Raw genomic sequence first — 17,977 nt, 5'->3', positions numbered from 1 at the left:
CACTGAAAAACAAAAGAAAGGTCTGCTTGGTCTGTTCTGTGTTTCAGTCCTGGTTTTAAGTCCTGATTTTTTCTTGAATTGTGTTCAGTCTGCCTGTTTCCTTTTCTGTTTAGTTTTCATATGTGGGGGTTGCCTGTGTCTGTGTTCTGTCTGATCTCCTCACGTGCTCCACCTGGTCTTGATCCCACCCTGCCCGTTACCTGGTGTTTAAATGTTTGCTTGTTCTGTTCAGTCTCTGTCCGGTTGCATAATCTGCCAAAACTTCTGATCAGTTCATATAATATGATTTGATGTTACAGACCAAAAAGCCGTTTCTAAAGTGGTTAGAATTAACTAACAGGAGGCCATTCTGCACAATGAATATTTCTACTTTGGATTCTTTTAGCATATTTAGCTGATAACATTTTTTATTTTACTTAAGTTTTGAATGTTTTGTTTTGAGGTTTTCAATGAGTATTTTTTTTTAATTGTGGTAATATTATTTTTACTTAAGTTAAGGATCTCTGGATTTCTGGAGGTACTGCATACTGCAGATTTGTTTCTTTTTAACAGGTCCAGACAGCAAGGCCAGCCGTCTATATGTCCCAAAGGTCTCCAAAGTGAACGTTAACAATAAGCAAACGCAAAAACTGACATTGAGACGCGTACATATTTTCCCTCAGTGGAAGCTCAGTATTACGATTCATATGCTGGATAATGATTCAGCCAAACGCTGACTCACTTCATCTGTCAGTCTGCAATTTGAAAATGACATATCTTTTGTGGTTTAATCGGCCAAACGAGGGAAATAGAAGTGAAACGGAGAGAAGAGAGGGAAACAGTGAGGGGATAAAAAAGAAGACTGGGCATGTTTTTTTCTCATAGAAGTAAATAAAATAATACAAAAAAGACAAATGAAGAAAACAAATGCACTCCCTGGAGGTTTAAACGGGTTAAGCTTATTTGGCAAATAATATAATGCTGTGGGTGCTTTTGCAAAGACAATAACTTTCCAGGTCCATGAACATTTCCTTTGTCAAATGCTGCACACAACATTGTGATACACGTGTTTATCCATTCTCGTGCATGCATGTCAGTGGCCTTATGTACTTTTTGTTCTTTACCTCTTTTCATTGACAGTCACCTGCACCACTTGCATGTGGGATTTCCAGAGATTGTATCACTGTCTTGAGAGTCATAAAAATGCACTGGATTGTCACTCTTGGATATCTATAGTGCCACAGCTCATTGTTGTTGCTGAAACTCTTGAAAGGACAAAAACCTTAAAGGCTGCACTGGCAGTCGGTGATTTTCATTGAAGCTGCTCTTTGAATCATTTTAACATCACTCGAAGAGCTACGCTAGGAATGCAACAATTTTAATAAGCAATCGATCGTTGAAGTAATTTTTTATGCAAAACAAAATGCAAAACATCTCTTTGCTTGTTTTTGTCCTCAAATGTGGATATTTGCTTGTGTCTTTGTCCTGATAATATGATAATAAACTAAATACATTTGGATTTTTCAGTGTTGGTTGGAAAAAACAAGAAATTTTAATAAATTATTTTGAAATTGTAATGGGAATTTGTTCATTTTTCTTATTTCCTGATATTTTTTAGACCAACCAACAGAGAAACTTATCAAGAAAATAACCAGCAGAATCATTGATAATGAAAATAATCATTAGCTGAAGCTCTGACGTCTGGGCCAAAATGAGACAGAGAGGAGCATCACATTCCATAATGACAATTAATTCTTTATACATTTTCACCCTGAAGCAGGGTAAGGAATCTTCTCTGTAAGTGATATTAAGGACCTGAACTCAGTTACTTGGGATTGTACCGTTTGAAATTTCTGAAGACTACTAATCTGAAGTATCACACTCATGAGGTTACCACTGCAACACTACAACCACTGTCTAATTTCAAACTTAGTGTTGTAATTGTATCTGAAATTGAATCTTTTATTGGTATCTGTAATACACCTCTATGAAAACTTACTGTATAAATTTGCTGAAAAATTGCAGAAGGACAAACCTTTTCCAAACCCTCTAATTATAAAGGAATACCATTATTCTCTTTCTTGCTAAATGTTAGATGAGAAGATTGTTACAACTCTCTTATCTGTACACTATATGAAGCTAGAACCACTATGGTTAACTTTGCTTAGCATAAAAACTTCCAGGGACAAACAGCTAGCCTGGCTCTTTCTAAAGTTTTAACAGTCAGCCAAAACTTCTAAGCTCACGAATAAACATTTTGTTTAATCCAAACACAAACAGAAAACAACCAAAACTAGCTGTTTCTTCCTGCTTTATGCTTAACTAAGCTAACCGTCTGTTGACGCTAGCTTCATAATTAGCATACATACATGAGATTGGTCTTCTCGTGTTACTCTCTGCAGAAAAGCATTTCCCAAAACGTAAAACAATTCTTTTAAATCTTACTTTTAAATGCCATATGACGCGGTCAGATTTCACAATATCATTCCAATGATAGCCTGGCAGATGTAGGCCACTGGCAACCAAAGACACTTTCATAAAATACAGTGTGCACTATCATCTCTAATTCCTAATTCTTATCATCCTCGTCAAGTTTCAAGTTTCAAGTTTCCTCTTGCTCATGTTGACTGTGAATTATGTAATCTGCGTCCAATAAAGCAGTAGTCAGACACTGTTGTTGGGGAAATGGGAATTTTTGGGAATTCCAGATTTAAAACAAATATGTTTATTGTGAAAGGACTCACAAAATACTTCATATGAAATAATAAACACTATATTGATGTAAAAATGTATCTCTACAATAACTAATCCCCAATTTCACTGTTCACTGCCTAAGCACCATGTGTTAGCTGACAATTACATAACATTTGTACATAGTGATGAAATGACAGGGTGGGCTCTCGTCTAGCTAACATCAGATAGTTCATTTTAAGTAAACTAAATGCTAATTATGAAACTCTGAAGGTAGGAAAGTTAAGTGTATTAAAGCAGCTAGACGGCTAACTACTGACATTCACTTGCAGCGTCTCCACCAGCGTGTGGTTGACTGTAGTGATGTGCGGATCGATCCTAAAGTATCGATATTTCTGATACCAACGTTTCCTGCTTCTAGGATCGATACTCATATAAAAGGATCGATATCTAAACTCAGCCATTTGGAGTGAGTGTGTGTTTTATCATAAGTACTGTCATCAGGATGGTCTAATTAAACTACATTGATAGGAACTACTTTTCCTTCCGCCTGTCAAAGCATGCTTGCGCTATGGCTCTGTGACGGAGCTTCTTTGAAGTGAGCCGCTGCAGCCCTTTACATTTCCCGCGATTAGGAATACTGACTCTGATTGACTGTAAAAACCATAGATATCCATAATAAAGGTTAAAAAAAAAAAACACTCACGTCTGGCTGTGTTTTAGCTGTGAAGGTAATAATGTTGCTCTGTGCGATGTGTGTGCAAAGACAGTGAAATACTTTGGCAACACCGCAAACTTCGCTAAACATCTGAGATTAAGTCTATCACAATAATAGGATGATGTTATGAAGCGGCAGTTCTGAGCAGGATATTTTGATTATAATTAAAGAATATGACAGTAGTTTGATGTCTTGTCATTATGCAGCTATTATTTTGAATTGGTAAGGCTACAGCCTACTCCTTATTTCTCTCATAAATACAGAAACGGGAGGGGGGAGGTCACATTAAACTAGAAATAAAATATGTAAAAAGTATTGGTATAGTTGTCGGTATCGGCAATACCACTAGTGGACTGGACTGGAGCAGCCGCCTCTGCCAGTGATGTGGACGGACAAGATGTTCAACTAACGTCAATGTTGGAAAATTGCACTGTCCATTTTAGGGTTGTCTGAAATTGTATTTCAAGATTCTTGAATATAAGGCATGAGTACGGGAAATATATTGTGATATTTACAATTACAGGCAAGAAAGACCCCCCTGAACTGTTGTTTTTACTTCTTTTGGGGGGGTCCAAACCTTAACTAGGGGGGTCAGACCCCCATAATTTGAACCATGGGCATGACATGCAAAAATGTTTGCAGGAGTCAGTCCCTAGCACCTCCACTTACCAAACTTAAACCTGAGACTAATTTTATTCTTAAAACGTCAAATCAAACCCTAAATCAACCCTAATTTTAACTATTTTTTCTATCTTCCACAAAATGTAATCTTAAATATTTTTGATCTATGCTGGGTTCAGATTCCACAATATTTTTCTCTGTCATAAATTTGTGCCATGGCCTAGAGACATGACACATAGACCAACCAGAGCTTGCCATCTTTCATGATGTGCATGACATCACCAGGAAGGAGTGCTTCCGGGAAAAAATATCAACAAACAATAATACTTGTGTTAGCCTAAAGCCTAAAAAAGAAAGAAAAAACGACTGTGACCTTTCCACTGTTTCACAGCTCCATGTCGCAGCAGCAGCAACATAATCCCTCTTTTGCTTCACCATGTTTACAGTTGCTCTGTGCTCATATTGGTCAGCATCAATGAACTTTCCATACTAAAAGGATGCAAAAATAGTTTGCCACGCTTTCTGTTGGGATGTTATGAGGCGGAAGCGGCATCAGTTCTCATCTGCTATGATACACTACATGGTATAAAGCGATCAATTGTTGCTCTTTACTCCCATTTTGTTCTCCACGCCTTACGTCTGTCGAGTTGGGCTTTTATCGGGCAGATATCATGTAGTCTGAAAAGTGCATTAGGCAATTACATTTCTATCTTTGTGAGGACATATAATAGTCAGAAATACAAGCACTGACACACATGCACACAGCTGATTTGCAGGCAGGCAGGAAAATGGCATAGCTGTCAGGAATACATCTGTCTTATTCTCGGGGTCAGGCCATAATGAGAGGCTAAAAGAGATCAATCACACACACACTCCTTCCCTTATCCCGTCAACCATTATCCACCTCTCCTTCCCTGCTGTCTTCTCCTCATCCCCTCTTTCTCTCACCCATTTATATTGTCATTTTTATGTACAGCCTCCTTCCTCAGCTTGTCATGACAGACAGAGATTTTAGAGCCTTTAAAATGGGTCAAGTATCCACATCATGCATATATATTTTAACTTATTTCCAAAGATCTTTTTTGTCTTTATGTTTATATCAAGCCAACAGCCTCATGTGGTGCTGGTATGAAGTTCACTTTATTTTAGTGTAATAAAGATTGCAGTTCATGTTCCTTTGGCGATTCTCCAGTGCAAAACTTTACCGTTAGCTACATTTTTTAATTTATACAGTCCTTCACTTGGCATCTGTCTTGCAGCCTTTTATGTTTTTACAGTGTGCCGTAAAGCATTACGCTGTTCTTGTGAATAGAAATTCTGCCTTGGATTTCAGCAAGCTTTCCCGGTCCATTCACAAGTCAGTGTATCATCAATATCATTCTGAAGCTGTTATTTTAAGATAATAATACAACATAATATTGCTTTAATGCTAATTAGCTAGTTAGCATGCTAACACATTACAAAGATGGCGAACATGGCAAAAATCTGCTAACGTTCTGAATGTCAGCATGTTAGCATTGCCATTGTGAATATGTTAGCATACTGCCATTGGCATTTACCTCAAAGCACCTCTGTGCCCAAGTCTAGCCCCATAGAGCCCTTAGCACAGCTGTAAACTCTTTTAAATTTGCATCATGTAGCAGATATGTGTTTTGTGGATTTAGGATATGATTGCAGACTCATTGTTTACTATTAAATGTTATACCGGGCTCACTCAGGAGCACAACAAAGAAGGGAGAGCCACACCGTAACAGCTTCAGTAGATGAATAATTTATTACAGATAACTCAACATAATCTAGGAGGTGTAAAGTCAGTAATTGAAGGATGGAGTTATTTGCTATGACACTGTATGTGCTAACCTAAACTATTTGCAACGTGAACCAATAATCTAAACAAAAACAAAGTGGGTGCATGAAAGGCACTAGCCTTCCAGGAGGGAGAGAGAGAGACAGTCATTTTGGAATCAGTCATGAAGGCTCCAAGCAGTCGACAGCAATCTATCAATGAGGTGGGAGGGGACAGACAATCCGGGGTTAATCTGGAAAGAGGGAAGCAGAGGCAGGCCAACACAGATGCTGCCACAAAGACTAGGGCCCTCACAAGTGATTGCAAAGAAGTCCAGTGTTGGGGCTCTAACTTGAGATGTAGTCACTTAGAGATAACACATTTCTTCTGCCTGGAGTATACACATTTTAACAGCCGATTCATTTGGATTTGCTTTTGCTTAATTATCATCTCTCATCTGTCAGGTTTCAAATCTGATAATGACTTTTAGGAGTTTTTTGTCATCCAATGTCATGCAATCTGTCATTTCTGAATATAGGTGAGTAAAGGTTAAGGAAATAAGTCATTGGAGCAGGCCGCTTTCATTGCAACAAAGCCAATGAGCACTATATCTTTCATCTCTCTTCTGGCTGATGGCAGTGACAGGCTGAGGATGCCAGATGAGAGAGGCGATCCTTAGAGAATCAACTGAAAGGTTAGAGTGGCCCCAAGCAGCATGGCTGATGAGGACACACACACAGCCCCTTCACCGTATGTATCACGCATACATACGGTGCTGCATACTCTTTAACGTGTCCCATTAAATAGGCCAGAAAAACACCCATTATAGTTATTAGGACACATGTTTAAAAAGGATGGGAATTATGGTGGAGAAAAATATTTTAAATAGTAAAATGACACAATAATCATGTATTCATGATATCAAAAGACACATGTTCAGAGATGTAATAGTAATTTCAATTTTAATGCAGGCCTGCTTTCAATCTGAATCATCACTAAGAATCTAAAGCAATGCTAGAAACCCTGTGAGGTTACTTATGGAGGTGTACAGATGAGATGGATGGGAATGTCTTTAGTTTTGCAGGTATTTGTTTGCAGGTTTATCACCATAAACCAAGGTACTGATGATGGTGCTCCTCAAAAAGTTTAGATTGTTACAATTCATTCTTAGAGGAAGATGAACATCTGCTTCAAATTTTAGTTGCAATCTATTCAATCGCTTTTTAAATTAAATGTCAATCTCATAGTGGTTAGGGTTATCCACTGGGACAAACCGTCTAATCCAGTAGTTGTTGAGTTGACCGACCGACCGACCTGCATTGCCATCCATAAAGCTATGCTGCTAGCATGGCTAAAAACACTTAATCTATATTTCTGCCTTAGAGCAATAACATGAAGCAAGATGGGTCATTTTGTTAACACAAGCCCGGCAAAGTGTCTCCATCGATTTAATTAGCCAATTACTCGGTAGCGCCCATTTATCATCACCTTAAGCTTTTACAAACTTCTCAGCAAGACGTAATAAGACTGCGGAGCAATCTGTCCCCCTCTTCTCATTAGGACTCTAAAGAGATCCCCCAAAGCTTAATTATTTATCGGCATTAATATGCCTCCAATTATTAATGATAGGTGAGTGTGTGTGTATGTGTGTGAAGGCCAAAGAGCAGCCCTCCTTTACCTCAGCCTCCCTCCTGATTAATGGATGAGGGAGAGGAGCCCTTCATGTATTATTACTGGAGAGAATGTGGACCTTCGAGAGTGAGAGAGAGAAAGACAGACAGACAGACAGAAAGAGAGAGAGAGAGGAAATTCAGTGAATGATAATCATCGTTTAGTATGCAAATATGTCCTCTGTACATTGCTGGCATTTCAATAGTTGAAGGGGCTTGTTTAAAAGAAAGTGGAGGGATTGAGAGATTCTAAATTGAAAATGCATTGTTGTTTGTGATAACTCTTTAACATTTGTCTTGTATTACCACACTTAAATTTGACACCTTTGGGTACAAGGTTGTGAAGTGTTAAACAATGAAAAAGTGGAAAACAGTATATTTGTTCATTATAAATTGTACAGTATTTTGTGTGTGATGTTTCTGTCTGCTGCAGTTTATTGCTGTTTATCTAGACTGGTTTTACAGCCTCACTGTGGCAGTAAAGACATCTTAGACATGTTGAGATATGTGACATTATAACGCTGACATTTTTTAAACCAACATTAGTTGTTTCTCAGCTGTTTGAAATGAAAAATGCATTTGTTGTGGGTTTTATTGGCTTTGTCTGCTTTTATAGAGGAAGACAAATATTTTTAAGTAATCCCATTCATCCTGTTTGTATGTCACTAAACTCCAGTGATTAATGTGTCTTTTTTGCCTTGTAACCTTTGTTTTGTGTCTTAGTTATTGGGAAATGTTTAGAACTGTTTATCAAGTTGTTCAGTGTCTTTTCTTCACCTGCTTTACTCTGACATCTGGTGGACAAGCACAGTATTGCAAGGAAGAAAAGTTTAATTGCTCCCCCCCCCCCAGATCATAAACTTTATTGCTTCAATATAACATACAAACAGTATAAGTACAGAGCGGAGAACTTGCCAGGGGAATAAAAACGTACCAATAAAATATAAAGAAAATATAAAGAATACATAAAAAAAAAATAAATGATAAAGACTAAACTAAAATAAAAGGGGTGGGGGTTATACATCTACAAATATACTGTGTAAAGTACATAAGTTCACCGTTTTGATAGCTTTCTTGTTTTGGGAATTGAATTGCTTAAAAGAGTTGATATACATGAAAAATTATATTTTTTGTGTCACTGTCACAAAATGAACATTTAAAGCATTTGGATGAAAAGCAGCATACGGAAATGCACATGTGAATGCATCTTTTCCCAAAAAAATAGTGTCCTTTGAACTTTTTATTCCTAGATATTTGTGAATATATTGATACCTACTGATATTTCAAAGATTTAAAATTACATTAAAATATATATATTTAAAATGTTCAGTTACACTGACAAAGGTTTTGATAATTTATTAATCACTCACAGTTCTCCCAATCTGTTAACTATAATTAAAACCTCTGCTTGCTTGATTAATTTTCCTGCAGTACTTTTTCATTTATTGAGTAGTTTGAGAAGGTACTATAGCTAAAAATAAATATTTGCCTTGTCTAAAGGAATCTTTAATGTAAGTTAAATGTATTTATTTTATTTAGAAGTTGCCAGGTAAAAAATAAATTAGAAGGTATGGGGAAATCTCTTTGAATAAACAGACCTAATCTAGAATACAGACTGGTTGGTGTATCATGTGTTGTGTCAACTACAGTTACAGTATCATGTTACAAAATACAAAATATCCCCCAATAAGTGTATCAAAATAAAACACTGGTGCCACAAAATGGATCAAGATAAAATTAGTATTTTTGTATTTTCAGGATATTTTGAATTTATACAAAATGGCAGTACATTAAAATGTTTATAACAAGGCTCTAGTGTTAAAACGTGAAAAAAGGGAGCTTGATCAGTGTATTAGTTTCATACAAGATCCAGCCATATACTGGGTTTTTACCAAGACTTGTTTCTAATGTTTTATGAATCATAGACTCTACTCTAAAGTATCTTGTTACAGATTACATTACATTTTTTTTCCAGCTCTGCTAAATACCAATTACAAAATACTCATAAGCAAATAATATGTCACAGACTTACTGCCCATCTCTGGTGTCTCTGCTGCAGCTAATGTGGTATGTCATAGGTAAGTGGTTCTCAAAGTGGGTCCCAGGGGTCACTGAAAAAGGGGAACTATTTATTTTCACTATAATTCCATTCATACAGTAACACATTGACAGAATGTATGACTATGTTGGTCATGGGTTTCATACACTTTCTGTAATAAAACATCTAAAAGCAAAACTTCTATCAAATCGGGGTCCGTGGTCGAACTTGTGTCAGTTTTGAGGTCCTTGATGTCTAAAAGTTTGAGAACCACAGCGAAACGCAGGTCAAAAGTGCACATGCCACTTACACATCTTAGTCACTAGATGTCGCCAAAGTCCTATATTTGCTTTTGACTTTCTGGGTTTCCAGATGTAGATACTTCAGCTCAGAGGTTCACGCTGTTCCATGCCAAGAAATTTTTTTCAATATATCACGTCAGTGAACTTGCTGCATTATCGCCATTTTATATGAAAGCCTACCAAAATACATGCACAGCGTCCTAAGACACAGATACGTTTTGCTTTAACAACAACTGACTGGTGTCTGTGAAGGTTCTCAGTCATCCAGGTCATAGTTATCCAAAGAAGGTTAAAGTCAAGGGCAACTGGACTTGGTTGAAGATACTAAAAGACGTTTCGTCACCCTAACCCTCATCCAAGACACTTCTTCAGCTCTGAAATGACTAGTAGACAAACACCTTTCTGCTTAGCCAACAAAACGGATAAACACGATCTGATGAGGCTGGCCATTTTGCTATTTAACCTGCATGTGCGTGGACCAATAAACCTAAATAGAGAATGTCATGTAGGCCCACTGTTCCAGACCACTATTTCCCATCTTCCTCCACCAGGTGACAGCACTTGGAGACAGGATCCATCCAAACCTTCACAACCTTCCTCAGACTATCACACCTTATTTTGCAGGCTATCTGAAACCTGAAACATTTTGAAGAAAACTGACAATGTGAAGAGGGATGATTAGCACACACAGACCACATTTACCTGAAACAAAAATAAAACGTAAAAAACACAGAGACGCATTCACCTATTGGAAATGAGCCAATGAGTGAATGAGGTTTGGTGGACATAAAAACGTTCCCGATCTTAATTTACACTGTTGCGGGGATGACCACATTGTTGATTATTAATGCAGCCATTTTGGTTGTGGGACGAAAATATAACACTTTGATCATGTATCCTCTTATTTGAAGGCCAAAGTGGACTTAATATTTTCGTTTACACTGTGGTGATGAAGCTGTTGTTTCTGTTAACTGGACATAGACTAAAATTAGACCCAACTTTTGTGTAATAAAAAATAACTTTGATGCACACAGTTAACATCACCCTTTAGAAAATTGGTTTGATTATTTGATTTTACTGAGACTGAGAAGTGTATTATTATTTTTCACAGTAAAGCTCATGCAGACCATTGAATGCCCCTGCTTAGTAAGTATATGCCTAATCTGATTTATTTTAATATCATACGGAAATATTTATTTCTACTAAAACAAAGTATCTTTTTAGAAATATCAAACACACTTTCTGAGTAGGCCCATCTATAGGAAAAACAAAGTAAAATTAAAGATAACTGGAAGCAAATAGCTTGCACTGTGTTACAAGGCTGTTTTAAACGCTTAAAATACACACCAGGCTATTCTTTATGTTGGCCTGTAATTCTGACTGGAAGCATGAAGGCAAAAACAAGAGCAGAATCTGAGGCGGAGAAAAGGCAATGAATCAAATGTAGAAGGCAGTGCAGTAGTTTGCAAAGATAGTTGTCCTTCATTTAGTGTTGGAGGTAGCCTACATTGTTTCATCTGATCCTTCACGCAGGAGGGAAATAATCAAGTGAACCGCGTCAAAGGTGAAAACATGATTTTCTTTTTCTGTGTTATAGAAACTGTTCTGGTGCTGTCATGCCTTTACTTCAGACTGCTTTTCAACGAGCCTCATCATAAAGCTTGAGTGTGTAGCCTGTTTGTGTGTGTGTGTGTGTGTGTGTGTGTGTGAGAGAGAGAGAGAGAGAGAGAGAGAGAGAGAGAGAGAGAGTATAGAGGCTACTCAATAAAACCGGGGCTGCGATCCGTCAGTGCATTCATCATCCTATTACGGCGACAAATCCGGCTCCCAATACATGAAAGGTAAAATGAATTACCAACGTTAAGCCGTCAATAAAGTCATTTCTGTAAATGGTGTCTCCGAGGGGCCCCGCTATTATTCAACAAGCTTTATCAGCACCTTGGAAATTGCGTGGCTTGTAGCGCGGCCCCTGCTTCACTTTGATTAAGGGCCCTGCCAGGGACCGGTGACAGCGCTTTTGACTCGGGTTTTATTCAGCCCGCTCCCTGTGATGAACACCGGGCTGATCGGGCAGAATGAAGACTAATTAAAAGCTATAAATTATCTTTTGCAGCCCCTCTCAAGGAGCCTCTCTTTGCGGCGCCAGATAAGAGCAGACTGAGTGCTCATTTACCCACAATGGCACTGCGGCTAAACAGCATATTGATACTGTCCTAATTGGAATTTAATTAAGTAGCCACGGCTTCACACTCCGGCCTGTTGGGATAAAGATTTCACTGCGGTGGTGTTAAACATCAACACGTCTCCACTTTCCTTTTATTAATATTATTTTTTCAAATCGCCAATTAGAGCCTGGTGGCAATTTTATTCTCATTCCGGAGATGTAAAAAAAACATGGCGTATTATTGGGACATATTCCTGCTTTCTAGGCCTCACTGTGTTTGTAAACTTCAATTTCCCCTCTTATTTTTTTCTTATTAATCGGAGATGATTGTAAAGTGTTGTTTTGTCCCGCTGCCAGTAGCCGGGTTTTCCAAAATATGTGTGTTTTAAATCATAAATATTGCCTAAATGTGTCGCACCGGAGCAGCAGATGCAAAGAAAAGACACGAAAATGCCAAAAGAAAGGGAAGGAAAACACAAAGATGACAATGACTCTGAATAGGCTAACAAGCAGACCTTTTTACAAGTTTAGGCCTACATAGTCTATTCTGTTACCTGTTCTTTCTTTAAAAAATTGACAATTTAGACACATTTTAGGATAATCGTCTTTTGTTAGTAGTCAAAAATAAGGCGATAAACAGGCCAAAGCCTGTGAAAGATAGGAAGGCTATTTCTTACAGAGAGGTAAAAAAACAACAACAACAACATAAAACACAGTAATGAGCATAAGTTAGTATGAACTAAAATTAAAATTACATTTGTCATAAAGTCCTTTAAATAATGTAGCCTAATTTTCTTGGAGGCCTAAATGAATCTCATTTTATCATAGCCTAAGTGGATTTTAGTCTAGAAACCCAAAATGTGATGTGTAGCCTATCTATAGAAAGCATACTTTCTGTCGCCGTGTAACATTTATAATGGTGGATGTCCCGCTGTTGTTTTTGTTTTCCTGTGTTATGTGTGTACGCACGTGCGCCTCACCAAAAAAAGAAACAAAAAAACGATCGAACTACGCGCGGGCTGGTGTGCGCGCGCGCGTGCTTGCTCGCGTAGCCTATCCCCGAGCCCTTATTGGACATCGTCAACTGTGACAGGGACGATCTCCGCGTCTGATTGGCCCGCTTCACGTGTGTACGCGCACACGTGCTTCCGGCTGGGTGTAAAGAGAAAGGGGGAAAAAAACACACACACGGGGGGGGGGGGGGATAACGGTTTTAGGAGAGTTTGGGAAGAGCGAATACACAGATATTATGCAGCACCGGGAAGAGAGGCAGGGACACTGGTTATAACGTGGAGCCGTTCGCTATGCCAGCTCTCGGAAGGCTATTAGGAGATGATATGTCGCCGCTGTAGGTGATATTAAAAATTAACACAGGTAGCCTATTTATTCGTTTTATTCTAGCGAAGACGCTCGTTTTTACATGCTGTCCGCCTAAATTGGATATCGAAGGGGGCGGGAGAGCAAGCAACAAGTGGAGTTTAGCGTGGACAGGCCGACATTTCTCACCGTCACCAGATATGGAAGAGCAAAAGGAGCCCAACAGCGCCCGGGACTCGACCGAGGAGGAGAGCATGTCCCTGTCGCCGAACCTCCCATCCCCTCCCATGATTTTACCCCACCAGGCCGCCCAGCAAGCCCACAGAACCACGAACTTTTTCATAGACAACATCCTCCGTCCGGACTTCGGCTGCAGAAAGGAGCCGAGCTACCGCGACCGCAGCCAGACGCCGGGCAGAGAAAACGTCAACCCGCTGGGGGCGAGGCCGCACACCGGCAGCCTCTGCCTGGACTCCAACTGCAGCAGTGACAGCACCTCGTCGTCGCCCTCCTCCTCGTCGTCCACGTCGCCGTCGTCCAAGCAGAACTCGTCGAAACAGGGCGAGCCGGCGGGCAACGGGACCGGCAGATACGCGGACATGGGCGGCAGCAATGCAGGATCTCCGCCCTTAACGAAAGAAAGCCAGGCGATGTTGTGGCCCGCTTGGGTTTACTGTACACGATACTCGGATCGGCCCTCATCTGGTAAGGCGCTAATAGTCCCCGAATTACAGGTCTGCAGCCTGGTGGGTTTGAGTGCTGGGGAACTTTGTTGGGCTGACTTCTCTGTCTTCCTTTACAGATTTTTTAAATCCTTCCTGGAGTCTGACATGCTTAATAGCCTATTTATTCCTAAATTATTCGTATGAGAGAGAATTTTAAGTTGGAATATCAATATTTTTTTCTCTTATGGTTCCCAGTGTGGCTTTAACTGAGCCAGTGAAAACCGAGGACCTTTTTTAAAACAGCCATTTTGAAATAAATATTGAACAGACCAAAATAAAAACCAGTATTAATATCAGAGTGTATAAAGGAAGCATAGGGTCACAATCTAAACAAAATGAAAGGTAGGCTAATTCATTACAATGACTCCCCTTTCTCTTTCTCTCTCACACACACATAAAGGCTAGGCTACATTATATTTACACACACACACACACAGATAGAAACATGGTAGGCTATTTATTTAAATCGGCATAATTTTCGATGCAATTCAATGTGTAATTTCACCACATTATGCAAACAGAATATTAGCCATTTAAGTTCGTCTTCGTTGGGCGAGAACAATAAGACTTATTTCGACCTTTCTCTCATCGTCAGCAAAGACAGCACATGTTCCCAAAAATGTACTGAAAGTGGATCATTATGGATCATATCATATAGATAAACTGGCAGCAAGCTACTCTATTTGGTTTGAGTGTGCACTAAAATGTGGGATTTGCATGTTTGGCGAAAAGTATTACAATGCTGAAATACCGCACTTCATGTAAAGGCCTAGGCTACTCAATGTAATATTTTTGCAGACCTAGTAGGCTCGTATCGCAACAAAAACATCAACCGTTTATGGAATATTAAACTATAATTGGATTACACACATATTATATTGACTTTAAAAGGCACCCTATTTGACCCAAATAAATTATAGCCTACCAGATAAGACTTATTTTGAAATGAAGTGTTTAATGTTTTCTCGAGGATTTTCTTCAGTATTCAGACTGGGTGGTTTTAAAACTATAGCGTATAAATAAAGGTGATGTAGCCTAAATATGGAGTGGGTCAGAATATCCACCATTTTTGTGCTTAAAAAAAATCATGAGTAGACACACTGTAGGCCTACCAAAATGTTGTTGTTGTTTTTGTTGTTGTTGTTGTTTTGTGTGTGTGTGTGTGTGTGTGTGTGCATCTACTCACTCCAAAATCCTGTTGCCCTTTACCCTGAATGGTTTTATGACTGTCAGCTGGTACTGGTCCAGAGGATGCATTCAGTGTTTGGTGACACAATTGGAGGGGTTAAAAGGACGCATAAGGTTGTAATTTGCAGCTGAAGAGGACATTGCGTGGTCTGAAATAATAATTAAAATAGGCCTAATAGCTACAGAGAACAGAATGCAGCCCGAATTCAAAGGCTTCTTCGTGTACACAATATATACACAATATTTATTTAATTTCATCATCGTTTATACCGATTTATGAAGAATAATAGAGATGAATGCTCTTTAAAAACGTTTGTTTTTGTGTGGTGGTAATCATTACAGTCCACACCACATCCCTGACGGTGGTTTTTTGAATGGGAGTGTACTTTCCACGGTCATAGTGTTAAAGTGATAAGTGATGAAGGTCAAAGGCCCTCCTGTTAGCTTGTAATTGAATTTATTGTGCTTTCCTTGACTTACAGTGTATCAGGGCGGATGTTATGCCGGCTTTAATCGTATGGTAACTGTGTGTTGGATAAAATTAACACTCGTCTAATGTCAGTCGGGTGTGACTGCACAGTACATTCACTGCAGCGTCTTGAAACCACCGCTTCCACTCAGACACTTAGCCTAACTACAGTGTAACTGACAGTTTGTGCTCTAATGCAAATCCTGCGTTTAGCTGTGTGACCAAGCCACCGTCACATTTTGTTTTACTTTTATTCGATGCCTGCGTTTCGGCCAGATTTGTCTTCCCCTCAACAACGCGCCACAGCCACGTTTGTGTGATGAAGTAATCATGGGCCTGGAAGGAGTCCATTAATTGCAGGATATGGGAGTTTTTGCAAAGGAAACTGTGATGATGTGGACCTGGGAAGGCTGCAGTGGGACTATTGTCAAAAGCAACTTATTCCATTTGAGCCGCGGCAGCGGGCTGCTGCTTGTTTTGGCGAACTAACAAGTCAGATGTTGCACGGGTCTGTGTTAGACTTTAGACAAAGGCCTGAATCTAATGCGTCAGGAACCGCAACTTCCAAACGTGTTAATATAAACAGCGAGAATCTAACTGTATGAGCACATTTCTTCAGTTTTCTATGATATGTTTCTGATTTCAGCCATTCTCTACAAACCTACATTTTAAAAAAAACTATAAAGTGTGACGGATAGAAGACATTGCTGACCTAATATTTATTCATGTCGTGGGATTGCCTACTATCTCTATAAAGGCCTTGTTTATGTCCTCCTTCTGATTATCTTCCACATTCAAGTCGTTGTCCTGAACACACAGCTGTCACCTGCAGAGACGAATATTCAGTGCAAATTCATTAATACACATGCCTTAATGTGTGGCTTTGCAACCTCACTGAGACCTTACCCACAAAAAAGTCAATAGGCTATATTATATTTTAAAATTATTGATTAAAAAAAAAGCTTCTAATGATCTAATTCCCCCGTTTCTGTTTCTATTGATCAGTTATTGCTATTTACAAACTACCAAGCCACTGCAGTGACTAACTGCCGTACAGCTTTACGTGTTTATGTTGAATGCTGATTATAGGCTAACTACATCCTGGTTTGAGAAGGATGCCAGTCAGAGTCACAAAAGATGGCGGGGAAATATTTAATAATCTCATGAAGACGAATCATTCATACCAGGACAGAGTGGTGACCTATTTGATCACAGTGAGCAGATAATAAGGCGCAGTCATCACTCAGCAGTGAGACGCCCGGTCGATATAAGCAGGAGCTTTGATGGGAGATATTAGAGGAACTGTGCTCGTGATCAAGCAGTAGAATAAATATTTTATTTCCATTGTTGTTTCCACACCAGGCCCAAGGACACGGAAACTGAAAAAGAAGAAGAGCACAAAGGAGGACAAGCGGCCCAGGACAGCGTTCACGGCTGAGCAGCTGCAGAGACTGAAAAACGAATTCCAGGCCAACCGGTACATAACGGAGCAGCGGAGACAGTCTCTGGCCCAGGAACTCAACCTGAACGAGTCCCAAATTAAAATCTGGTTCCAGAATAAGAGGGCCAAGATTAAAAAGGCCACCGGCTACAAGAACGGCCTGGCCCTGCAGCTCATGGCCCAAGGACTGTACAACCATTCAACAACCACCGTGCAGGAGGACAAGGAGGACAGTGAATGAGCGGCCCGGACATTTCCCCGCTGAGGGCCGCCACCTGACTCTTTTGGCTTTTGGAGATAATGAAAAACATGAACTGGAAGTGGGGGAAACGTTATTTAAAACACAGATTTCTGTTTATGGTAACAGTATATGGACATAATTATATAAATGAACGATCGTTATTAAAGTTTATATAGCCCAACAGTTATCATGTTGTATACAGTATGTTTAATTTCAGGCTCATCCCTCGTCCGGAGCTCTCCTGTCTGTTCTCACTGTTTTTAGGATGTCTAATTGGCTCTATAGGTTTTTGTGGTCCCTCCCCTGTCCCCCATATTTGCGCCACATTTTCCCTCAACACGTCAGTCTGCAGACTCAAACAAGCCAAAGATTTTAATATGTTCACATGTAGTCTGAAATAAAGAAAGAGAACGGTATAGATCGATGGACTAAATCTTTCTTTCATTCGTTTTCACAGATAATGCAGTAGGCTATAGTTTGGGGGATAAAAAAAATAAAACCTATTATTTAATAGGCTATACTTATTTGTTTTTAAGTGGAACTTAGTAACTAATTAAAATGTGTAAGGGTAAAAATATGAAGGAACCGAAACTATTGTTCATTATTATTATTATTATTATTATGCCA

The 17,977-nt window shown here is 39.2% G+C and overlaps 1 protein-coding gene and 1 long non-coding RNA gene across 3 annotated transcripts; one reads left to right on the top strand and one right to left on the bottom strand.

The window, feature by feature from the left end:
* Positions 1-5,764: 5,764 nt before the first annotated feature.
* LOC119902080 lies at positions 5,765-9,567 on the bottom strand. Its single transcript, XR_005444286.1, has 3 exons — positions 9,498-9,567; positions 7,474-7,545; positions 5,765-6,048 (listed from the first exon to the last, which is right to left on the bottom strand). It is a non-coding gene; the product is annotated as an uncharacterized LOC119902080 (long non-coding RNA).
* A 3,632-nt stretch (positions 9,568-13,199) lies between these two features.
* LOC119902072 (homeobox protein engrailed-1-B-like) lies at positions 13,200-17,768 on the top strand. 2 transcript variants are annotated; one of them, XM_038717977.1, is made up of 2 exons: positions 13,200-13,991; positions 17,019-17,768. In XM_038717977.1, exons 1-2 carry the CDS (start codon positions 13,487-13,489, stop codon positions 17,348-17,350), a joined length of 837 nt encoding a protein of 278 aa, XP_038573905.1. In that variant the 5' UTR covers positions 13,200-13,486; the 3' UTR covers positions 17,351-17,768. The 2 variants fall into 2 exon arrangements, with proteins under 2 accessions (XP_038573905.1, XP_038573913.1); XM_038717985.1 differs by having other exon boundaries at positions 13,201-13,991; positions 17,031-17,768.
* Positions 17,769-17,977: the final 209 nt, after the last annotated feature.

Source organism: Micropterus salmoides, unplaced genomic scaffold (assembly GCF_014851395.1).
Source record: "Micropterus salmoides isolate LMB-PRFRI ecotype aquatic unplaced genomic scaffold, ASM1485139v1 Ms_hic_scaffold_1, whole genome shotgun sequence".
In the NCBI taxonomy this organism is placed as follows: domain Eukaryota; kingdom Metazoa; phylum Chordata; class Actinopteri; order Centrarchiformes; family Centrarchidae; genus Micropterus; species Micropterus salmoides.
This window is presented reverse-complemented; position numbering and strand designations above follow the sequence as displayed.

Coding starts and splice junctions, on each gene's coding strand:
- LOC119902072 (XM_038717977.1), top strand. CDS start 13,487: ATGGAAGAGCAAAAGGAGCCCAACAGCGCCCGGGACTCGACCGAGGAG. Junction 13,992..17,018: donor CTCGGATCGGCCCTCATCTG/GTAAGGCGCTAA, acceptor TTTCCATTGTTG/TTTCCACACCAGGCCCAAGG.